Source organism: Pteronotus mesoamericanus, unplaced genomic scaffold (genome assembly GCF_021234165.1).
Source record: "Pteronotus mesoamericanus isolate MK-2021 breed Mesoamerican mustached bat unplaced genomic scaffold, CSHL_Meso_final scaffold_85, whole genome shotgun sequence".
NCBI lineage: Eukaryota > Metazoa > Chordata > Mammalia > Chiroptera > Mormoopidae > Pteronotus > Pteronotus mesoamericanus.
The window spans coordinates 76,074,620-76,099,833 of NW_026555329.1; the positions used below are offsets into that span (position 1 = coordinate 76,074,620).

Here is a 25,214-nt window from a genome sequence, read left to right on the forward strand (position 1 = left end):
GATCATATGGTGTTTGTCTTCCCTGCCTGGCTTAGTTCACTTAGCATAATACTCCCCAGTTCCATCCATGCTGTCTATTCTATTGTTAATAAATAATTTTCTTAGAGTCACTTCCCTAGACTTAGCACATCTCAGAAAGCATAGATTACCCCTTCCACTGGCAGCAAATTAGTTCTCGTGCATTCAGCAGTAGCGGAGGGTGTCGCAGTCCCGGCGACCGTGAACTTCGAAACAAGCGGCAGAGCCACAGCGGTCTCTGTCAGAGAGAGAAGCCTCCAGCTTCCTCCACAGAGGAGGGGAAGTCAGGTTTGTCTTTGTCTCTACGGCAACCTGTTACACTCAGCAGGATTCATCCCCGCGCCCTCCCTGACATCACGGATAAAAATACCAGTTCCAAAGGACAACTGCCTGGGTCGAACTCCCTTCTCCACCCAAAGGCCAGTGACATGCAGACACAAGGGGGAGATTAGATTCCGATACCTTTGTGGAGGTTACATTTGATGTTTAATAAAAATTCAATAGTGAACATGGGATAAGTAGAACTTTGTTGGACTTCCTTTCTTCCATTTTCTAGGCAAATTTTTGTTTAAGTTGTAAATCATTAGTGGAGGATAAGCTATGGGCTCAGCCAAGCCCCGAGTCTTCCTCCTATTAGGTTTGTGACCTCAGAAGTTATTTACTATCCCTCAGTGTCTCTTCGCTCATCTATGAGATGGGAATCATAGTATCTAAATCAGAGCTCTGTTGCAAAGATTTCATAAGTCATAGAAATGACCTCACCCAATGCCTGGGACATAGCCACCGCTCATTATGTGTAGGCGTCATTACTGTTCGTTCAATTCACACATATTTCCTGAGCGCCCTTTATGTGCCAAGCGCCTGGCAGAGGACACTAGTGAAATAAGAGGGAATCACCCTAGAACTGAGAGAAGTGCCGACGGGACTCGGGAGTTCTACGACGCCTGCTAGGTCAGTTCTCTTTGTGAGGAGCCGCTCCACTCTCAGCAAGGCTCCGGGAATGACGTTCCAAACACCAAAACACGGCTTCAGCAAGCGAGAGAAAAATGGCACGGTGCGCACCCATCACCCCCGGAGACGAGTCTCCAGTTAGAATCCTCCGAGCCAAAGGGCTGGGCGCTGGAATGAGATTATGAGAAAGATCAGGAATGCTGAGCTGTGGGTCACTTAGGTGACCGCAGGTTAATCAGCCGGCTGCGCCCCGAAATCCTGTTCCAGAGTAAAGCCTGTCTCGTCCGTGCACCTCTCAGCACAGCTGCCGTCACCTGGCGGGGCCTGGATTCCATGGCGACCGGAGGAGGCCGTCACCTGTTTGGAGCTAAGAACACACAGGCTTATGGACTTGGTAAGGTTTGCTAACATGACTCGGACCTTTGGTTGAAACAAAAGTCCTGGAAAATGGAACTTACTGACCAAGGAGAGCTAATCCCAATAGGTTTGTCACGTCCGGGCTGCGTTTACGCCACTTCTCGGTTTAGGTTACACCCAGGAACCCTTCCCGAGGCAGGAGGAGGAGAGAGGATGGGCTAGGGTCCTGACAACGCTGTCTGGGAGCAAGACTGACACTCATTCAGTCTCTTACGCGAGGGCGGATGCTAACCTCGAGGTGGCCAGCTCAGAAGCGACTTCAGTTTTAGGTCGTCCACACGAACCGGACATACGGGCCATGACGGGACCTGGCGAAAGCTTAAGAACACCCCTACACGCGTATACGTGTTACGGCGCATGAACACATTCACCTTTGTCAAGAGACAGATCTTTATCCCCACCTCATGGATGGGACGACAGACGCACAGAGAAGGTAAGGGATTTTCCATAGAATCAAAGGCTCCCCCCACTATACCGGCCTATCTCTCTTGCTATTAGAAAACTTCTTAAGGCACAGGAAATTGAGAGCCTCGTTGAGGGCCAGCTGGGCTGAGGGAGTGAAATCAGATTATTATGGTGATCCGCGGTCCTTAGAAGAGTAGGTCAGAAATAAAAGCCAAGAGTCTGCAGACCTCGAGAGGCCGAGAGGCAGTCTCCCCGAGAAGACCCGGGCGGCGGAGAAAGGCCCCCAGGGAGAGCGACCGGGTACGCAGAGAAACTGCCGAGCAGCACGGGGCCTTTTCCTGGGAAGGTGATTCATCGTGTCTGTGACCTTCGCCGCCTGCCTGAAGAAAGCGAGGAAGTAGGATTCAGATGCAGGGAACCCAAGGCCAGACGCAGGTGTGGAGCTGCGGCCTCTGCACGCTTCACTTCTCGGTGTGGTCGTGACCCCGCATGGGGTCTGCCTCCCACACAGGCAGATAGGCCAGGCTGGCAGCCACTTCCTTCTGGACCGGCCAGCCCCAGGCCTCAAAGAACGGAGCCAGATTCTTCTGCACTTTTTCGGAGAACTTCTTCACCCACAGGTTCATCTTGCCAGCATTGTCTTTGGGGATGCCGGCGAGCGTCTGGTACTCGGCAAAGAGCTGGGTGAATGGCTCCCACCCGAAGGCCTCCTGGATCTGGGAAGAGAACGAAAGGGCAGGGTGAGGCGTCAGGTCTCCAAAAGTAACTGCAACATGCTTGTTCATAAGGATATTTCATTCACGGTGATGACCGCCTCTTCATCGTTCATTAGCTCCACTCCTGTTCTTTGTCCCTTTCTCCCACCTGAACCCTGTGCATAAATGCAGTCGTTGGCTCGTTCCACCGCTTGGCCACAACACCTGTACCTCCTGAATCTAGCAGGGGACCTCACGGGGACCTAATATCTGAATAGAGGCAAATACTCAGTAAATGACAGCTATTATTATTATTATTGTATGTAATTTAAAAAATGAGGTCTCCAGGTCCTAAGTGTTTCCCCAGGCATGAGACAAGGTTCAGCCTGAGTGAGAAACCCTCACGTCATGCATACAAGGTGGGGACCCCCCAAAAACTGGAATTATCTTCTGGAGGGCAGGCTCTTTGTAGTAGAGGCTTCTCTTGCTAGGTGCGTGTTCTAGGAACCCATGTGTATCAGGTTACCAGCTGGCAGTGTTGTGAGAGGCTGTGTTCGACCTCAGTGAATTTTCTTCAAGACTCATTCAACGTTTTTGCCGATTTCATGATGGGCGATTTACGAGCGCACCCGCCCAAAAATGGCATGACCCCTGTGCCCCACCCTTCCTTTCACCCAATCTCACCCTGAGTTATTTTTGTGTGTTTCCCTGGATGAAAAGTGTCGTCAAATATAAATGTTTTGCTGATGTGGAAGAGGTGAGACAAAAAACACCACAAGCACTAAAAGGCATCGAAATCGACAAGTTCAAACACTGTTTTGAGCAGGTGCATTGCATCCAAAGGAGGGTACTTTGAAGGTGACTGAAGTTTAAACATGTAACAATAAATACACAATATTTTATAGATAAATTCTGTTTTGGGGGGCCCCCCTCATATTTGGGATGATAATGGGGAGAAGAGGACAGTCCGTGGGCTGAGGCGGACAGCGTAGGAGGTCTGCTATGGAGAACAGCTGTTACACCTCGGGAGCATTAACATTCCACGCAGGCCTGGGGGAGGAGACAGGGACTCGTACTTGCTGGTCTCGTCCATTCCTCCTTGTAGTTCTCCCGTAGACACATCACTCTTATTGTGAAGGACAGAGCACTCCCATGACCCATGAAACCAAGGCAGGGGAAAACAAAGCCAAACAAAAGAGTGACCGTTTCTGGGGTGCTGATTAGGGGACCAAGGTTAAAACCAGTGAGGGAAGGGCTGTGATTCAGTCTCAGGGGCGCCTAACGGAGAACCTCTGCTCTTGACCAAAATGCCAACAGGCTGTATTTCTCTCTACTTACTTGTTTCATAACTCTTTTCATTTCCTCTTACTTATGATCACAAAATCACAGAGGCAAGTGGGCCAGGTGTCACTGTCTCCATCTAGAAACGTGTAAGCTGAGAAGAATCACTCTGTGGCCCCCGCCTGCTATGTCCAGGGGAGGTCATGGGCCCAGGCTGGTGGGGGTCATGAAGGATGATACGTGCCGGGGCTGTCTGACGGCCCCACCTCCCCGAATGGCAGCTCGGTACCTGTAGATACGTTTCCAGAGCCGTCCACACGTTCCAGTTATGCAGGGGGGCCCCCTTCGCCAGGTGCTCTTTGATCCTCTTCTCTCGCTGTGGAGGGCTCAGAGCAGGGTGGGCCTGAGCCCTAGGGATACCCAGGACCGTCTCATGCACGTAGACTGACCAGAGGTTGCAGGTGGCCTCGGTGGTGTGCTGGGGGAACTCCCACCCATGCCGCTGCTGGTTGTGGCCCAGCTCATGGATGGGTCCCCACAGACCTCTGCTTTTCATGTTGGTCACACAGATGAGCTCCTGCACCGAATCCAGGTGGCACATGATGGGGTACCCTGCATGCATCCAGCCTGGGAACCCAAGAGGAAGAGATGAGCTCTCGGGGGTAAGGGGCGCACCCAAACCACTCTCCCAACATTCCTCTCCACTGTGTAACTTTTCCTCACCATCCTGGCTGTAGCCAGTAATTCCCAAATTTCTGTGCTGTTTGGAAAGCAGATGGCTGTCCTGACTTGGTCAGAGACTAGAGTCCTTGCCCCCTCCTAGCCTCTCACACTAGCTCTGAAGCACATGAATACACCTTATAACTGTCATTCTTGCCATAATTCCGTGCTTCCTTTGTGTGTGTGAGGCTGTGACATCATGTCTTTGCCTGATTTTAGGATGCTCAAGCTAGAAGAGCGTCATCTCTTGTTCTGTGTAAACCGCGGTTGTCCAGAATGTACTATTTAACAGAGAGAATCTTGTCCTTTTTTAAAGAGGAGAAAAGTGGGGTCCAGAGAAAGATTTTCCACATGAGACCCAGATTTCCTAGTTTTTTTCTTTAGATTCCCTCCTTTCTTCTAAACCACACAGTCCTTAAACCTCTTTACTCCTTCTTTTCATTGCCAACTCTACTTATGCTTGAAGGAAATATTTCTCTTTTGCCTCTCCTTGATACAACCCTCATTGACATCTGTGAAGTCCTGGTGCCATGTTTTTGTGAGTTGTTCTACCAATGGTGTGTAATCTTCCCTTGGAGAGAGGTAGATGATTTACCTTCTGACATGCAAACGTCTTTGCATCCCATCAAGGCCCATGTATTTTATGTCTTTTTACCTTTATTGGTGAAATTATGGCTTACCCACAGCGGACATTAAAAAACGGCGGAATAATGAATGGTGCCCCCCAACTAGGAGCCGTGCCCCGGAGCACCCACCAGCTGAGATCTGCACGTCAGCAACAATCCTCTCAGGACGGAGGAACGGGAAGGGCTGGGCCGCCAGCCTGGCTATCGCCTCCATCATCTCATCCCAGAGGCGGAGCACAGGCCCGGGGTCCTCCAGGGCCCGGAGGCTGGTAGTTGGCACCGTCAAGATGATGTTGTCTGTTGCCAGCTCCCCCCAGGGAGCCGGGCTCTTCTGGGTACAGCTCCTCCACTCCTCCAGGGATGTCTTACCTGGGAGTAAAGATCATGGACCTGTCAGGGACTCCCCCAACTTCCCTTGAGCTGAAAAACACATCTTGACCTCCAGGAGGAGGATGCTGAAATAATGAACTATTGTCACGTGGGGCTCCATGCCATGAAGGGAAGGGCAGGCCTCCGGATGCTTCCTTCGGCTCTACCCTGAAGTCTCTGCACACACGGGGTGTCCAGTTTCTCCATCCTCCACTGCAGCTTTCAAAAGTTCTCCCCCCTCTGTCCACCTGCCCTATCCCTCTCTTCCTGAGCAACCAGCCCCCAACTGCTTCAGCATCCTCAGCGCCCCCCACCCCCCAACACTCAGTCCACTTACCCAGCTTGTAGTACGGGGCGGGCACCGCTCCCTTAATGGTGACAGACATGGGTCCCAGTTTACTGCCTTTGGGCACGATGACATAGAGAAGGCCACCCCAGAGGCAAGAGATTGACTGTTTGGTCGTGTCCATACACCACTGGTAAGTAACCACAGGTGCTCGAGACAGCTTTTTGGCATTCATCAGGTTATCGGTGTGGCAGCCAATCTGTACCTGGAGAGGTGATTTCACCATGTGTGGGAGGAACTAGGTCCCTGTGGTGTGTGTGTGGGGGGTTGTGGCTGATGCTGTGTGGATGAAGGGTATTAGAAAAACTCTGCAAGCTCCAAGAGGATGGCTCAATAGGCAAAAGTTACACTCACCTCCTCCCAGGGCCAAATGAGAATTACATCTAAATTATAGAACAGTCAACATGAATGAATAAAGACTAGCGAACAGAAATCTTATAAACAAGGGTTTACAGAAGAAATCACATTGAGACTGGTAGGGAGGGTGGACATGGGAAAAGGACTGGCCCAATGGCCTCATCCAGCAGTTGTGAATCCCAAAGATAATCTCAGCTGCAAAGGTTCCCCACGAAGAACGATGAGTCTCAGCCCCACCAGGTTCTCCAGCCCAGAGCACCAGTGCTGAGAGGAAGAGCCAACAGAACATGTGGCTATGAAAATCAGAGGGGATTCTGTCCTCCAGGAAGCGACAAGAGACTGCTAGATATCCAGGTGCCCTCTTATACCGCCAGTGCACACACTTTTATTCGTCACTAACCTTGGGTCTCCTAGGAGGAACGGCAGCTCACAGTAGACTGGAATTATAGAAGCAGAGATTGGGTTGTGTCGGTTAGGATAGAGGTCTGGAGGGACAGCCACCAAAGGCCCCATCCTGAGTTCCTGGACTCCTACAGACACCATCTCTCCTGGGCTGAGCACACCCTTCCACATGAATCGGTCTGAGGAAATGCACTAGGTCCATCCTCCCAACTCCCAGAGGTCCTACCATGCTCACACTCTATGGAGGAATCAGCCAGCCGAGGCCATCCTGGGTCTGAGGTGCAGTCTTTATGGAAGGCCCTCGAGGAAGTCCAGGCAGACTAAGTTGTGAGAGCCACTTTCCCCTGGGTGCCTTAACTGGAGCCATGGTTCCTTTGTGGACCCCTCCCTCCACACAGCCAAATCTGTTTAGCCTGGTGAATTTTCCTAGCCTCACCTTGACAACTCCCTGAAACCCTGACCCACCATCAAGTCCCATGGGCCCCCAAAGTGGCGGCTGGCCTTGGTGTTCCCTAAGACTTTTGCTGAGTGGCCTCAGACCCAGCACTGATGCCAACTTTGAATCTGAATCAACCTGGCAAAGACCTCTCACCCATTCCTGGTGCTTCATTGAAAAGCTACCTCATGCAGCTCGTGTACCACCAGAGGCTCATTCATGACTGAGCCAGGCAGGAAAAAGGCCGGTCGAGGTGGATCTTCGAGTGCCTTTGGCCTTTTCCTGAGTTGCCCCCAGGCTTGGTAGTAGTGGAAAGGTGCTTTGGTATAAAGCTTGACCTCCCCCATGTGCATCCGGGCCCAGCAGAGGCAGCCACAAACTGTGGATCACTTTTAACCTCCTAACAGGTAGCCCAGGGCCAGTCACAGGCAGCGTCTGATACTGATCTACCCTGCAGTCCCTCCCAGGAATCCTCCAACATAGCATACCTCTGAGTGTGACCTGATTAGCTCCAAGTGGAACTCCCAAAGGGAAATAATCAGTAGGCACCAGACCCTGTCAGGGTGAATTCTGCTTCGTGGGGTTAGCCCCCACACAGCAGCTCGTACACTGTGATTAGGGTCAATCTTCACATTCAGCCGGACTGAGAGTGAGCCTCACTGAAGGACAGGCCAGCAGTAATCAAGTACATGTTCAGGGAGACTGTGCCACTGAGCCCCACAGGACGCCTATTACATAAGGCTACCCCACCAGGACTGGGAGACGTAGATCTACCTGATACACAGAAATAAATACAGAGAAGCAGCCAAAGTTGACAAAGAAACATGCCGAAACAAAAGAACAAGAGAAACCCCTAGGAAAGAAAAACCTAAATGAAACGAAGGCAAGCAATGTACCAGATACAGACTTTAGAACAATGGTTATAAGGATGCTCAAGGCACTTAGTGAGAACTTCAGCAAAGAAATAGTAACCATGAAAAAGGACATGAAAATGATAAAAGAACCAGTTAGAATTGAAGAATGCCAAATCTGAAATGAAGAATACACTAGAAGGAAACAAGAAAATATTACATGAAGCAGAAGATCGAATCAGCTATTTGGAAGACGAGGTAGCATAAAACACCCAATCGAGCGCAAAAGAGAAAAAGAATTTAAAAATGAGGATAGTTTAAGGGACCTCTGAGAAAACATCAAGGGTAACAGTGTTCACATCATAGGAGTAGCGGAAGGAGAAGAGAGAAAGGGAATGAGAACATATTTGAAGAACTAATGACTGAAAACTTCTCTAATCAGGTGAAGGAAAAAGTACACAAGTCCAGGAAGCACACAGAGTTCCAAAAACATGAGCCCAAAGAGGCCCATACCAAGACAGATCATAATTAAAATGGCAGCATTTAAAGACAAACAATCTTAAAAGCAGCAAGAGAAAGACAGCTACCAGGGAGCACCCATATGCTGTCAGCTGACGTCTGGACAGAAATATTTCAAGCCTGAATGGATTGGCATAAAATATTCAGGGATGAAAAGCAAGGACCTAGAACCAAGACTACCTTTCCCACTGAGGCTATTACTAAAAATTGAAGGAGAAATAAAGAGCTTCTCAGATAAGAAACAGCTCAAGGAATTCATGACCACCTAACCAGTATTACAAGAAATGTTGAAAGGACTTCTTTAAGAAGAAGAAAGAAAAAGAGGAACATCATTACAAAGAATAAAATACCAATAAAAATGTACCTATCAATAATCACTTTAAATGTGAATGGATTAGTTTCTCCAATCAAAAGACACAGGATGGTTTAATGGACAAGAAAACACGACCTGTGTACATGTTGTCTGCAAGGGTCCACTTCAGATCAAATGACAGACATAGATGGAACATACAGGGATGAAGAAAGATTTTTCATGCAAATGGAAATGATAAAAAAAAAGTTAGGGTGCAATGCTTATATCACACAGAATATACTTTAAGGCAAAGGCTCTAATAAGAGCCAAAAAAGATACATTAATTACATAATGCTAAAGGGACCAATCCTACAAGAGGATATAATCCTTGTAAACATTTATGCACTCAAGATAGGAGCACCTATATAGAGAGAGCTAATCTTGATGGACATAAAGGGAGAGATCAACAGTAGTACAGTCCTAGCAGGGGGCTTTAACACCCCGTTGACATCAATGGATATATTTTCCAGACAGAAAGTCAACAAGGAAATAGCAGCCTTAAAAGACCAGGTGGATTTAATTGATATTTTCAGAGCATTTCCTCCCAAAGCAGCAAAATATAAATTCTTATCAAATGCACATGGAACATTTTCCAGTATAGACCACATGTTAGGACACAAAACAAGTCTCAATATAGTTAAGAAGATTGAAATCATTATCAGCCATCTTCTCCACAATGGTAGAAAACTAGAAATCAATTACCAAAAAAACCTGGAAAACACACAAGCGCATCTTACTAGACAATGAATGGGTTAACAATGCCGTCAAGGAAGAAATAAAAAATACACTGAGACAAATGAACATGAAAACACAACAACCCCTAATCTAAGGGACATAGCCCAAGCAGTCCCAAGAGGAAAGTTCCTACGAATAAAGGCCTGTCTCGAGAAATAAGAAAAATCCCCAGTAAACAATCTAACCTCACACGTAAAGGAAGTAGAAAGGATCAACTAAGCAAGCCTAAAGTGATGTGAAGGAAGAAAATAATAAAGATCAGAGCTGAAGTAAATGACATAGAGTCTAAATAAAAATAATACAAAAGATCAGTGAAACCAAGAGCTGGTTCTTTGAAAAGATAAACATGATTGCTAAACCTTTAACCAGACTCCTCAAGAAAAAAAGAGAGAGGACCCAAATAAGTAAAATCTGAAATGAGAGAGGAGAACTGCTCACACCAATCATATTATAAGAAAATATTATGAACAACTATATGCCAACAAACTGGACAATCTGGAAGTAATGGATGAATTCTTAGGAACATGCAATCTTCCAAAACTGAATCAAGAAGAAACAGAAAATCTGAACCAAATATTACAACCAATGAAATTGAAGCAGTAATTTAAAAACTCCACAAAAGCAAAAATCCTGTACCACATGACTTCACAGGTAAATTTTACCAACCATTCCAAGAAAAAATAGCATTTCTCCTGCTCAAACTATTCCAGAAAATTTAAGGGAAGGGAAGACTCCCAAACTCATTTTACAAAGACAACAGTATCCTAATTCCAAAACCAGAGACAGACCTACCAAGAAAGGAAATTATAGGCCAATATCCCTGATGTACATAGATGCAAAAATGCTTACCATAATATTTGCAAACTGAATTCAGCAATACATTAAAAAGAGCACACACCATGATAAAGTGGGATGTATTCCTGGGATGCACGGTTGGTACAAAATATGCAAATCAATTAACATGATAAACCATGTTAAAAAAAGGATAAAATGATGTGATCATATCGACAGATGTAGCAAAAAGCATTTGACAAAATTCAGCATCCATTTATGAAAAAAAAATTCAGCGAAGTGGAAATAGAGGAAACATACCTCAACATTGCAAAGGTCACATGTGACAAACCCACAGCTAACATCAGACTGATTGGGGAAACAAACAAAAGTGTTTCCCTTAAAATCAAGAATGAGACAGGGACGTCTCCTTTCACCACTCTTCTTCAACACAGTACCGAAAGTCCTAGCCACAGGAATCAGAGGAGAATCCAATCCAAATTGGAAAGAAGTAAAATTATCATTATTTGGAGATGACATGACACTGTATTTAGAAAACCCAAATGATTTCACCCCCTCAAAAAAAAACCCCCAAACTACTAGTTCATTGATGAATGAACTCAGTAAAGTAGCAGAATACCAAAATAAATATTCAGAAGTCCGTTCCATTTTTATTTGCCAAGGGAAAACTAAGAAAATAATTCCATTTACAATTGCATGAAGAAAATACCTAGGAATACATTTAGTCAAGGAAATGAAAGACATGTACTTGAAAAATAACAAAACACTGAAGAAAGAAACTGAAGATACAAATAAATGGAAGCAAATTCCATGTTCTTGGATAGGAAGAACTAACATCATTAAAATATCCGTACTTCCTAAAGCAATCTATAGATTCAATGCAATTACTATCGAAACACCAATGGCATTTTTCACAGTACTAGAACATACAATCCAAAAATTCATATGGAACCACAGAAGACCCTGAATAGCTACCGCAATCTTGAGAGAGAAGCCAAAGCTGGAGGTATCGTGGTATTTCGTACCAGGCTATACTATAAGGGATGGTAATTGATACAGTATGGCACTGGCATAAAAACAGCTACATAGATCAGTGGAATAGAATAGAGAGCCCAGAAATAAACACATGCCTATATGCACAGCAGAAGACGCAAGAAGATACGACAGGGCAGAGACAGTCTATTCAATAAATGATGCTGGGAAAATTGGACAGATCCATACAAAAAAACAAAAGCAAAAACAAAAACGACCATCTTCTCACATCATGTACAGGAATACACATATAATGGGTTAGACTTAAATGTAAGACTCCAAACCATAAAGCTCCTAGAAGAAAAAACATGCAGCAAAATCTCTGACATCTCTCTTAGCGATATTTTTTCAGAGACATGTCTTCAGACAAGGAAAACAAAAGAAAATATAATCAAATGTGACTACATCAAACTAAAACATTTTTGCACAGCCAAGAAAACCATCAACGAAATGAAAACACAGCCTACTGAATGGGAGAAGACATTGGCCAATGATACATCCGATAAGGGCTTAATATCAAAAACTTATAAACTACTCATACAACTCAACAGCAAAAAAAAAAAAAACATACAAGCCAATTAAAATATGGGCTGAGGATCTGAACAGACACTTCTCCAAAGAGGACATGCAGATAGCTAATGGGTCAATGAAAAGATGCTCTATGTCACTAATCATCGGAGAAATGCGAATTAAAACCACAATGAGCTATCACCTCACACCTGTCAGAATGGCCATCATCAATAAATGAACAAACAAAAGTTGGCGAAGATGTGGAGAAAAGGAAACCCTCATGCACTGTTAGTGGGAACTCAGGTGCAGCCACTGTGGAAAACAGTATGGAGGTTCCTGAAAAAGATTAAAAATGGAGCTGCCTTATGACCCAAAGTCTTCACTTCTGGGTATATACATATATCTGAAGAAACCCAAAGCACTAATTCAAAAGAATATACACACTCCTATGTTCATTGCAGGATTATTCACAATAGCCAAGATACAGAAGCAACCCAAGTGCCCGTCAGTAGAGGAGCAGGAGCGAAAGTGGTGGTGCATATATCCAGTGGAATATTCCTCGGCCATAAAAAAGAATGAAATCTTACTGTTTGCAGCAGCATACGTGGACCTAGAAGGCACTGTGCTAAGTGAAATGTGTCAGAGTAAAACTAATACCACACAACTTCACTTATGTGTGGAATCTAAAGGAAAAAATAAATGAACAAAATTGAAACAGACACACAGATACAGAGAACAGCCCGATGGTTGCTACGGGGGAGGGGGAGGCTGGGAGACTGGGTGAAATTGGCACTTACACAATACTCACGAGGATGTAAAGTACAGCACAGGGAATATAATCAGCAAATTGTAATCACTGTGTATGGTGCCAGGTGGGTACTTGAATGGTTGGGGAGGATACCATGTATAAAGTATACAATTTTGTAATGGTTGTGCTGTACGCCTGAAACTAATACAAAGCAACACTGAATGTAAACGTAATAGAAAAATAAAAAATAAATTAGAAAAGGGACAAACTCCAGCTTCCCTTTTCTCTGGGCTATGCATGGAACCTATGATATCTTAGCACTCCAAACGTCCCATGGACTGAAAGGCACGTAGACACACTCTCCACAGGGTAGAATAGCTCGTGAGTCTGAGGCTGACTGGGGTCCCGTTTGCCTTCGTACGAGGCAGCACCCCAGGCCCTTCCAGGGAATCCTCGGCCAGCGTGTTGCGTTTGATGCTGGGTATGAGCCCTAGGGGTCCTGTCTGCCCCCTGTTCACGGACAGGAGGCCTGACCCGGCCAGTGGGACCTGGCCCGGGGCGTGAGGGGTGAGTCTGTCCTTCCCTGCCCAGGTGCCCCTCCTGGTCTGACTGGCCGAGTCCTCCTTTGTTTGGGGTCCTGCACTTGCTTTGCCCTGGTTTAGCGCGCGTGAGCTCCAGAAAGGAGCCTGGCAAAAGAGAGACCCTGTCTGCGGAAGGAAGTGACCCTCAGAACTGAGGTGGGCGGAATTTAGGTTCTGTGTGTGGGGCCTACGTTTATGGGTGACCAGAATAAGTATGCCCTTCAGGTGTCAAGGTAGAGGGGCAAAACCCAGGGAGCCGGCGCGCTGTGGAGAAATGAGTGCGGCTGGGAATGTGCAACGGGCCCCGCTTCTCACACTTGCTGTCTCTGCACATCCCTGTTGGGAGGCAAAGCGCACCACACGCGGAAATCGCAGGCTTAGTCTGAGTACCGGACCTGATGTTAGCGCTCCGGTGCCGTCACTCACTGGGTCAGGCCCCCCGAAACTTAGCCCCCTGAAACCTGTCCTGTGCAATCTGTGAAATGGGCAGACTAAGCAGCCCCCTCACTTCCTGTGCTCCCGTGGCCACCACCGTGGCTGGTGACAATGGAGCAGCCCTGAGGTTTTGGGATGTGGGCAGTGGGTGTTTGGCCTTACCCTCAGGCCGGCACGGACCACAGCTTCAGACAGCGAGACTTCTGCTTTCTGTCCATTTAGGATGTAGAGCCCAGTACTCACCCAGGACTCACCATTGCCTGAAAAAAGCCATAGGGAGGCTGGTTTCCTCCCCTACCTGGAGGCTCACCGCCCCTCCCACAGGTGCAGGTCCTGCACTGCAGATCTTAACTCACCCAGGCCTCTTGCCCGCATCCCTCCTAAACCCTAGGCACAGCCCAACCCGACTTCTGAAAGTAGCGGATAGGGAATGGAGTGCCTGCTAACCCCACCTTCCCTGGGGCCTGCCAAGCTCCCAGCACTCTCCCCTCATTCCACACCTGGGTTGTTTCCGTCGATGTCCACCGTGATGGGGTCTTCTGAGGGGCAGGTCCCGGTCCCCAGCCCCTGCACCAGCTTGGAGCAGTCAGTCCCAGAGCAGGCCAGCTGCGTGGCCAAGTGGAGCACTACTGCCTCATTCGAATCACTGGCCACGGGGTTTTCCCGGCTCACAGCAGGGAGCCAGCACAACTGCAGCATCTTACTTATAATTCGGCGCACGGACATGTAGGCAGGGTTCCCCTCTGCAGGGATCTGCAGGAAGGCAGCCCCATCAGCTCCCAGTTTTGCCAGCCAGTTCTTGTCCAGCTTCCCACCCGAGTGGTTCATGTCAGCCTGGAATTCCGACAGTGCCTTGCGGAAGTGGTAGCTCAACATCTGGGGGGTGGGGACAGGGAAACGGCCTGGTTTGAGAGTCTGAGGTAGGATGCTGAGGCCGAGGCAGTTGAGGATGACGTTACCAGGGAAAACAGTGAACACGGAGCAGCCCGGGTTCTTGGAGGCCCACCACCAGGCGTGGCCCCCGATCAGCAAGCCCCCGCCCTCAGCCACAAACTCCTGCAGCTGCTTCGCCTCTGTGTCACTGTAAGCATTACAGCAGTAGACGGCCAAGCCACCCGTCAGACGGGGCTCCAGGCTGTATTCCAGGCCATGCCCCGACAGCAGGGCACACAGGTTTTTTAGACTCGTGTGCACCCCAACCTTGCCCGTGTGGCCTCTGGCCAGCCAGCGCACAGCATTCAGCAAAAAGGGCCCCAAGTTAGGAGCAGAGAGCATGCCCTCGTGGGCAGCCAGGACCACCCGGCCCCGGCCATAGTGGGCGGCGGCCAGGAAGCAGCCAAGTGAGGCATCTAACGCCAGGGGGAAGGCCAGCGCCCCGTGCACCAGCAGCTGCGAGGGGATTCCTATGTCCCTGATGTCCAGCTCTGAGATCCCTTCCAGGAGCTGGTGCTGGTCCTGCCGGACGTACTCCCCATACCTGGAAATTGACACGGAGGAGAAAGGGTGACAGTCAGTCAATGGACCACAGAAATGAGCTCGCTGAATAGAGAAATCTATGTGTGGGTACAAAGATTACATAGTTCATGCCAGTATCCTCATTCTTACTGATAATATTTAGGATTTCAGTATTTAACACCATTCGTTTTTTTCACATCTAAGGCATATCACTGTTTAATTGGATTTGTTTGCTCTTTCTTAGTAACACATAAAATAATGAAACTTCCCATAATCCATGTTGTCATAGATTTGATGAAATACTGAAGAGTGAGGTAGTGGCCTTATTTGCACATCTCACAATCCACGTTCTCCAAATGAATTCTTCGCGTGTCAGTCAGCTGAGTGTGGAGAGTGTGGCTTGAATGTCCTATCTTTTCAAGTAGTTAAACATTTGAATGAATTAAATGCAAAGCAATGTCTGTTATTTCTGGAGAAAGTAGTCCTGCTTACACATAATCTCAGGGCTAATTTTCTGTAAAGGGGTACTGTAAAAAACACCAAACTGCCCTCGCCTTACACTGGCTCTGACCTAGGAACACATTATAAGTAAATTGCTTAACATTATACCTGAAGATTTATACAAACACACAGTCTTTTTAAAAGACATTCTCACTTAAATCCGATGAAGTATTTACTACTTTTTATTGAGAAATGTTCAGAACGTACTGAATTCAGATAAGGTTTTTTATTCCAGGATCTATCTTTCTTTTCTTTTTTAAAAAACCAATTAGTAGATATTCTAAATGTCAAACAACAGGTAACTGGTTACGTTATGGTTAACCCTAGATAGCATACATACCATGTGGTAATTAAGATAATAATTAGATAATGCAAAATGCTTAGTGAAAAAGTTTTTAAAAAATCAGATTCCCAGATACTGTGCATTAAATTAGCCATGTTTTGCAACACACACAAGACACCAAAAGCAAAACCGATAAAAACACACAAAACCAGACTCAGGCACAGGATTTCAAGCATAGTTATCAAAACGTCCTCATCGCCGGTACCTCAGAATGTGACCTTATTTGGAAATGCGGTCATTGCAGAGGTAATTGGCTAAGTTAGGGTAAGGTCGTACTGGAGCAGGGTGGGCCCCTACTCTGATGTGATTGGTGTCCTCATCAAAGGGGAAATTTGGACACAAAAAGCCCACAGGGAGAAAACCAGGTGAACCAGGAAGGCAGGGATCAGGGTGATGTCGCTACAAGCCGAGTATGGCCAACACGCCGCCAGAAGCCAGGAGAGGCCCAGAACAAGTTCCCCTCGCCGCCCTCCCGAGGAACCAGCTCTGCCGATGCCTTGATCTCAGAGCTGTAGCTTCCGACTACGAGACGATACATTTCTGTGGTTTAAGCGACCCAGTCTGTGGCACTTTGGTACAGCAGCCCGACAAGCTAATAGTCATGATTCTGAAAACTGATCCTCAGTCAGACACTTTAGGTGCAAGTGATACGTAACACTGGCCTGGAAGTTTCCTAACGCTCTTGGACTTAGTTTTAAAAACGCTGATGCCAAATCAGAAAGTTACTCAGGGGCAGGACCACATCTTTTATGTCTCTGGTTCCAACCGCACGCAGTTCTGTGGCCGGTGGGGAGGTACCATCTATCTCTAGACAGCAAGGCATGCCACAGGCATCAGGGGACTTCGGGGGTGCAACGATGCAAAGTAACGTGCAACAGGGTGAGATGAGCCGGCTGAGCTGCACCGCCTCTTATGAGCGCGCCTCAGCCGCCTCTCGGTGTTGTCGGTATGCGGTAAATCATTCTGTAGTAAATGCTTAGGACAGCGCCTGGCACAGTTCTGACATTTTAAACAAGGTGATTGGGATGGACCGCACAGGATGCGACATTTGAGCCCCGAGTTATAGAAGTTGAGTTAGTCGGCCACTCTCATTTCAGGTAAAGGACCAGGTCGGGCTGCGGAATCCAGCGCTGAGGCCTCTGGGAAGAGTGTGCGGTGCAGAAAGGAGGCCTGTGTAGAATCTAGCGGGGGGAATCGCCACCAGAGCGGCATGGGGAGGCCAGGTAACTCTCCACAGATAAGGGCGATGATAGCGACTCCATGTCTATTTACCAACACTTAAGTCTTACATAACATCTACTAATAGCATTTAAGTCTGGATAATAACATAATAAAAGTAGTTCTTATTTAAGGAGATTTACTATATGATATGTATTTAGATATAGGATTATCTTTTTAAATCATTATAATCAACCTGAAAGGTATTATTCTTGCTTTATAAATGAGACTTAGGAAAGTGAGACAATTCACACTATATTTCTTGGCTAATAACTGGCAAGGACAGGAATCAAATCCATCCAGGGTTGTGTGATCGACAGCCAGTGTCATCGACACACCAGAAATCTGTCATCAATTACCGAGTCTTCGCATGAAGCCCACAGCTGGGTGTGTGGCAGTCAACAGGTGTATTTTGTGCAAAAGAGGTGTTAAATAGACACGAAGGTGCAAATAATACTGCATTTATGAATAAGGGAAAGCATGTTCCTTCCAAGCTGGAAGGGCAGGGGGACGGCACAGAGGAAGACACAAGGGAGAGATGGTGATATTTAGGCAATACACCAAAACACACCGGAGCTCACAGGTGATATGGGTGGCGGCTTTCTGAATGCCACTTAATAAACTGTCATAGCAGTGCCAGCAATGGTCAGAAAGCTCAGGGTGAACTGCTTTCATTGTGACCACATGTTGGACTCGTCTAATCCTGTCGTAGCAAACTGACTAATTTTACTTAAGGTGCTTGGTCCTCAATTTTTCTTTACTCTGAAGTTCCTTTTTCTCATTCTGTCTCTCATTATATTTAACATATTTTTTTTAGGAAGTTCTTTTGTAGCTTTTTTATGCTTCCTGAGAATTCTGCTTCTGTTGACTGGGTGACCTTTTTCTTCCAGGTTTGGCCGATTCTGTTGTCTTTCCATATTACATCTGTCTCTCTTGTATTTCCCTTTTAAAACTATAGCCATTGGATGTGGTTACTATATGGATATTTTTCACAACTAGGGTAGGCAGACCTTTTGCAGGTCCCAGTATAGTGTAGGTGACTTGTGACGTTATAAGTCACCTAGGACCAGTTTGTTCTGTACACACATCTATCTACCTTCTCAAATTATATTGAGGTCTGTATATTGCTTCTTTCCACTTTTAAAAAAAAAGTATGTGCCCCACCTACCACCACCTCCAACCCTCAATCCTGCCCCACTTTGACTTTGTCCATGGGTCCTTTATACATGGGTTCCTTGATTTGACCTTTTCCCTTTTTCCTTGTGACCCCCTCCCTCCTTCCCTCACATTACTGTCGGTTTCTTTTTTTCTTTCAATGTTGCTAGTTATATTTTCCTCACTTGTTTGTTTTCTTGACTAGGTTCCACTTATAGTTGAGATTTTATGGTATTTGTCTTTTACCCCCTGGCTTATTGCACTTAGCATAATGCTCTCCAGTTCCATCCATGCCGTTGCGAAGGGTAGTAGTGCTTTCTTTCCTTCTGCTGCATAGTATCCCATTGTGTAAATGTACCATAGTTTTTTGAGCCACTTATTTATTGATCGGGACTTGTGCTGCTTCCAACACATGGCTATTGTAAATTGTGCTATGAGCATTGGAGTGCATAGGTTCTTTTGGATTGGTGTTTTGACACTCTTAGGGTATAATCCCAGCAGTGGAATTGCTGGGTCAAAAGGCAGTTCCACTTTTAGCTTTTGTAGGAAATTCCACACTGTTTTCCACAGTGGCTACACCAGTCTGCATTCCCACCAATAGTGTACTAGGGTTCCTTTTTCTCCACAACCTCGCCAGCACTTTTTTCTTGTTGATTTGTTTGTGATGGCCATTCGGACTGGTGTGAAGAGTGGTATCTCATTGTGGTTTTAATTTGCATTTCTCTGATGGCTAGTGATGCTTAGCATTTTTTCGTATGTCCCTGAGCCCTGTGTATGCCCTCCTTGGAGAAGTGTCTGTTCAGGTCCTTTGCCCATTTTTTAATTGGATTGTATATCTTCGTGTAGTGGAGTCATCTTAGTTCTTTGTATATTTTGGAGATCAAACCCCTGTCTGAGGTATCATTGGCAAGTATATTTTCCCATATGGTTGATTCCCTTTTCATTTTGCTGATGTTTTCTTTAGCCGTGCAGAAGCTTCTTATTTTGATGAAGTCCCATGTGTTTATTCTTTCCTTTATGTCCCTTGCTCTACAGGACATATCGGTGAAAATATTCCTGGGTGGAATATCTGAGATCTTTCTGCCTATGTTTTCCTCTAGGACTTTGATGGTGTCACAACTTTGATTTAAGTCTTTTATCCATCTTGAGTTTATTTTTGTGTATGGTGTCAGTTGGTGGTCAAATTTCAACTTTTTGCATGTAGCTGTCCAGCTCTCCCAACATCATTTGTTGAAGAGGCTATTTTTATTCGATTTTGTGCTTCTGCCCCCTTTGTTGAATATTAATTGACCATAGAGACATAGGTTTATTTCTGGGCTCTCTATCCTGTTCCACTGATCTATGTGTCTGTTCTTGTGCCAGTACCAGACTGTTTTCATTACAGTGGCCTGGTAATATAGTTTGATGTCAGGTATCGTGATGCCTCCTACTTTGTTCCTCTTTCTCAGAATTGCTGCAGCCATTCAGAGTCATTTATGGTTCCATATAAATGTTTTAAATGTTTGTTCTATATCTGTGAAATACATCATTGGTATTTTAATAGGGATTGCATTGAATCTATAAATTTCTTTGGGTAGTATGGACATTTCGATGATATTAATTCTTCCAATCCGTGAACATGGTATATGCTTCTATTTATTTGTGTCTTCCTTAATTTCTTTCTTCAATGTTGTATAGTTTTCTGTGTACAGGTATTTTACTTCCTTGGTTAAGTTTACTCCTAGGTACTTTAGTTTTCTTGTTGCTATAGCAAATGGGATTTTTTTTTTCCTGATTTCTGATTCTGATATTTCATTGTTGGTGTACAAAAATGCCTTCAATTTCTCAATATTGACTTTGTATCACACTGTTCTGCCAAATTCACTTATTAGGTTGAGTAGTTTTTTGGTGGAGTCTAGGGGGCTTTCTATGTACATTATCATGTCATCTGCAAACAATGACAGTTTAACTTCCTGCTTTCCAATTTGGATGCCTTTTCTTTTCCTTGTCTGATTGCTCTGACTAGGACTTCCAATACTATGTTGACTAGAAGTGGTGAAAGCGGACAACCTTGTCTTGTTCCTGATCTTAGAGGGAAAGCCTTTAGTTTTTGCCTGATGAGTATGGTGTTGGCTGTAGGTTTTTCATATATGGCCTTTATTATGTTGAGGTATGCCTCCTTTATTCCCGCTTTGCTGAGTGTTTTTATCGTAAATGGACGCTCTACCTTATCAAATGCTTTTTTTACATCTACTGATATGATCATGTGGTTCTTGTCTTTCCTTTTGTTTATGTGATGTATTACATTTATTGATTTGTGAATATTGAACCATCCTTGCATACTTGGGATGAATCCCACTTGATAATGGTGGATGATCTTTTTAATGTATTACTGGATATAGTTTGCCAATTTTTTGTTGAGGAATTTAGCATCTATGTTCGTTAGCAATACTGGCCTGTAGTTTTCTTTCTTTGTTGTTGCTTCTTTCCACTTTCTTATCACCTGAAATTCATAGCACTAACTGAAGGGCAAAGACCAGCTGGGCCTGGGACTGTTGTTGCTGGGGTCTGGTCCCTCCACCAACCCATGGAGAGCACTTGATGGGTTCAACCCACCACCGTGCTTGGGAGTGGGCAAACTCAGCATCCCTTCTGCGTCCACCAAATCCTGAAATCACTGCTGCTTTTACACTTGAGGGCTGTTTCTTCTTAAATGTCTACTCACCCAACTTGTTCATTCTCCTACAACATGAGAGGGGATGGATGCCCATTCTCGGATTGGTGGCTTCCAGTTTTCTTCTTTTAGTCGTGTACCTGGGGTGGAGATGGTGTCAGGAGAGGCTGTATACTGGGTCTCACATCAGTCACCGCCTCTCCGCTGGCCAGTCGGTGCTCAGCAACGTAGGCACCAGCACCAGAGCCTCCAATTTCACCGGCTTACTTATTATTTTTCACTCATTTGGTCAGATTTGGTAGAGAGGGCGATTCCAGGATCTAGCCTTGTTTCATGCAGTCTTTACCTGGAGACACTACATTTATGGATCTTGAACAGGAAAACAGACCTGTGCTGCTTACAAGCCGGGGGTCCTGAGGCGAAGACTTTGCTCTCTAGGGGACTGTGGTGAAGAACGAATAAGGTGACATGTAATCTTGTGATGCATAAGCCTAAGCCACTAATACATATTTACTTTTCGGTGAGCGGATCCTGATATTAATATGTTCCAGACCTCGTAGGGTACACAAGGTATAAAGATAATTAGCTATGGATCAGATATTAATATTTTCTCCAGACTATTCTGTGTCTTGCCACTAAAGCTGCAAGCGCCTCTGGATCTGAATTGGCTTATAAAAGCAACATCGGTGTACCCCTCAGGCACGTACACAGCTGTGCAGTCGGCTCTTGCCTTTGGGGATGGGACAAGGGAGAGGACCTTCTGTTGGCTTTTGGGAGGGGCCCGCCCCTCCCTGGGGTGGAGAGAGCGACTCTTGGAAGGAGCTCCTGAGCTGTCAGCAGAAAGGCGAAGTTAGCAAACCTGCTGGGTCAGTTCAGGAGCCTCTAACTAGGATTTGCTCATATGAAAGTTCACTGCAAAACCCCAGAGGGTATGACTTGTGAAGGAGGCCAGAATCTGAACGGAGGGCTGGAGGTCGGTAGGAGGGGCCCTTAGACCTCGGGGACTACCAGCTCGGTCCACTCCGGGAGCTTTCGGCTGAGGCTGGCCGTCTCCGAGACGCGGCTGCCCCGGCCATGCAGTCCATGAGGCTGTCTGTCGAGCTCACGCTGGTATTCTAGGCCACCCTTCTCTTGTGTGGTTTGGGGTGGGTAGTCATTCGTATATGTGTTCATTCATTTCTATCGTCTACAGACACGGGTTGCTGTCTAGCACCATCAGGCACTGAGAGCAGGGCTGCAGACCGGACGGGCAACATCACTGCGTTCATGGGGCTTTGCACGTGGGTTGGCTGCTCGGGCACTCGCGAGCACACGGAGGATAGTTACCGAATGTGATTGCTGATCGTTAGGGAATAAGTGGAGACTTTGTGGTAAAGACAACGGGAGCTCAGTCCTAGTTTCAAGGGTGTCACTGGGGAAGACTCCCCGTAGGGACACATTACTCACCTGTCCTGGAGTGGGATCTTGGGCACCTTCTTCGAGACTTTGTAAAGGCCACTGTTCCCAAAGGTGTCGGTGAAGTACACTCCTGCCACACTGGTCACCTGATTCCCGGGGAACGAGGACAGCACCTTGTCATGGCCGTGCTTACTGGCCCAATACCAGGCCTGACCCCCGATGAGCAAGCCCCCGCCACGTTTCACAAACTGGATCAGCTCCGCAGTCAGGGTTTCATTGTAGGCGTTGGTGCAGTACACCCCCGCGGAGTCTCCCGGGGCTGGCTGAACCCATGCCGCAACCCCGGAGCCCTTCAGGGTGTTCACTAGTGGGTGCACAGAGGTGTGCACTCCCACGGGAGCCCCCGGAGAGGGGCGCAGCCAGGCCACAGCGTTGAGAACGAACGGGGCCAAGCCGGCAGCCAGCAGGTAGGCCTCGTGGGACACCACCACCAGGCGGCCTCGGCCGTAGGAGGACGCGGCGATGAGCACCTGGCCCTTGTCGTTCACCATCACTGGGAAGGCGGCCTCTCCAATGAGAAGCAGTTCACACGGGACGGGGCCTTTGGGGACATCCCAGCTGGTCACTCCATTCATAAGGGCCTCAAAGGCAGCTGCGGGAGTTGTCGCCATGCTCAGCCAGCTACTGCAGAGGACAGCAAAGAAGCAGCGAGTCAGAGCAGGTGGGGCAGTGAGTGGTTACACAAAGGACTGATGCATCCAGACCGCTTCTTGGGTCCCCACTGGGTGCCAGCACTGGGGGTGCAGCTAGGAAGCCAACAGACAAGGTTCCCGCTTTCCTGAATCAAGTAGTTTAGAAGGGGAAGGGCCACAAATAAATAGGGAGACAAACAGATCAATACAATGCAGCAGTCATTGCAGTAACTTATGATGAGAATGTGTACTCAAGCGTCCGGAACACTACTTTGGACTCGGTGACTGGGAAGGCATATATGAGACAGTGGCATTGAAGCTGAAACCAGACATAGAAGCTGAGACCTGAGGCGCTGCAGGAGAAGAGCGGTCCCACAGAAAGAAGCGGGCAGGGAGGAGCCGGGCCGGGGTGGAGTGGCGAGGGGCCCCCCTGCGGGGCCCAGTGGGTCGATGTGACGGGGGGATGTGCAGGAGCTGACTTAGGGTTTCATTTCTCTGGACAAAAAGGCCGGGTGACCGTTCAGAAACTGCCTGTGTTCTGCCAGCTTCGAGTGGACGAGCTGGGAACGCCTCCCGATTTATCCTGTCTGACTGGGGGGTTCGCCACCTCCATTTCGGGGAACACTGAACTCATTATACCCTCAAAGCAGCTCCTCTTGGAGAAATTAGTTAAGCCTCAGTTTCCCTATTTGGAAAAAGCATCGTGCACCTCCTAGGGGGTTGTTTCTGAAGATTAAGAGAATGCCTGTAAAAACGCCTTGTCCTGGGCTGGGTGGGAACACACAGCGAGCAGTGAGCAAACGTGTCCCTCTGCCGCCCTTTGTAGCTTCCCCAAGTGACAAGGGGGGGTATAGCAGACATTCCGGGTGCCGGTGCCACGCCTGCTCGGCCCACTTCTGACTTCAGTGTCTGCCTCGATGCCTCCCGGAGTCCCCTGGGGTCCTCGGAGGGGCCGAGCCCCAGCGGCCCACAGCGGAGAACAGCCCAGCGACGTGTCCTTCACTGCCTTTCCCTCCTTCCCTGTCTCCTCCTCCCGCTTCCTCACTCCGAGCCCTGGGCTCAATTCTGAAACAAACTACCTGCGCTCAAGTCCTTCTCCCAGGCTTTGCTCTGGGAGAGAACCTGATCTAAGACAGATACCGCAGCCCTCGCTGCCCTGGCCACCTTCTTCCCTCCCTGCTGTTTCCCAGTGAAGTAGCCACCTCATTGGCCCCCTTCCTTCTTCCTCAAGCCACCCTTCGCCCCTCTCTCCCTCAGGAGAGCCCTCCAATTTCATCCACCGCCCACAAGGCTAAAGCTGAGTGCCTCCCTCTGGATTTTCAGGCCTCCAGGGTCTGGGCTCTCCATTGTTTCCTGCACTTATTCCTGCTCTGTTAGTTCTCTGAGAAATCTCTGGTTGGCTTGACCTGTATTTCCTATAATGTACGCACCCCGTCCCCCCGCCCCCCGCCGCCCCACCCCGCAGGCATTTTTAAAAATCTACCACTTCTTTCTCGGTGCTGCTCCAAGGACAGTGAATTCACCAAGAGAGCCGTTCCCCAGCTGAAGCCAGGAGTGCACGGTGCGCATCCCAGTCTTGGGTTTCCATAGTGGGAAAGGCAGGAGAGAGGTCAGGTACCTGAGGTCAGGGTCCTGCTAATTACCTCTGAGAGGACAAGGGAAATCCTTCCCCAATCTGGGCAGCCCTAGTGTCAGGGAAAAACAAACACAAAGTCCAAGAAAAGAGCAATATATTCTCAGAACTCTCACTGCAGCTCTCTAGACCTAAGTGGGCGCACACCCATCTTCAAATTCTCAACAAGGTCAAGAGGCGATAGAAAAGTGTTTTGACACACCTAGTAAGAGCGTCCGGCTGGCAAAACAAAACGAATTTAAAACCTGATGGTAGGAAGCGACAGACACGTTGACTGAGGAGAGGCTCTGGGGCTTGCGTCTGGCACCTGGGGGCGCACAGTGCAGGGGTCGGCTCACTCACCGCGAGCTCGGTTTGGAAACCTCACGCTCAGGTCTTCTGGGTCCGTGGCAGTGGCTCCTGCCGGCTCAGGGGCTAATGTAGGGGTGGCCAGCGGAGCAGGAAGGGCGGGACAGGGAGGGACGGCCCTGGAGCCACCTCCCCTTGTTCCCTCCCCTGACCGGCGCACCAGGGGCGTTGTCGTGGAGATCCGGGTCTGGCGAACCCGGATCTCCTATCTCCCCCGATGGGTCCAGGAGTGCGAGAGAG

General features: G+C 47.6%; 1 protein-coding gene across 1 annotated transcript; it reads right to left on the reverse strand.

Annotated features, from left to right (window-relative positions):
* Positions 1-1,835: 1,835 nt before the first annotated feature.
* LOC129063458 (TRPM8 channel-associated factor 2-like) lies at positions 1,836-25,011 on the reverse strand. The gene is made up of 8 exons (XM_054564562.1): positions 24,969-25,011; positions 22,350-22,985; positions 14,079-15,055; positions 13,741-13,838; positions 5,820-6,033; positions 5,243-5,482; positions 4,057-4,394; positions 1,836-2,507 (listed from the first exon to the last, which is right to left on the reverse strand). The coding sequence occupies exons 2-8, from the start codon at positions 22,970-22,972 to the stop codon at positions 2,253-2,255; spliced, it is 2,745 nt and encodes a 914-aa protein (XP_054420537.1). The 5' UTR covers positions 22,973-22,985; positions 24,969-25,011; the 3' UTR covers positions 1,836-2,252.
* Positions 25,012-25,214: the final 203 nt, after the last annotated feature.

What these genes read in the sequence shown, in the direction of transcription:
- LOC129063458 (XM_054564562.1), bottom strand. Translation starts at nt 22,972, where the DNA reads ATGGCGACAACTCCCGCAGCTGCCTTTGAGGCCCTTATGAATGGAGTG. An exon ending in TGGTCCGTGCCGGCCTGAGG is followed by an intron (nt 6,034 to 13,740) that starts GTAAGGCCAAAC and finishes TCACCTCTCCAG; the next exon opens with GTACAGATTGGCTGCCACAC. An exon ending in TGACGTGCAGATCTCAGCTG is followed by an intron (nt 4,395 to 5,242) that starts GTGGGTGCTCCG and finishes TTGGGTTCCCAG; the next exon opens with GCTGGATGCATGCAGGGTAC.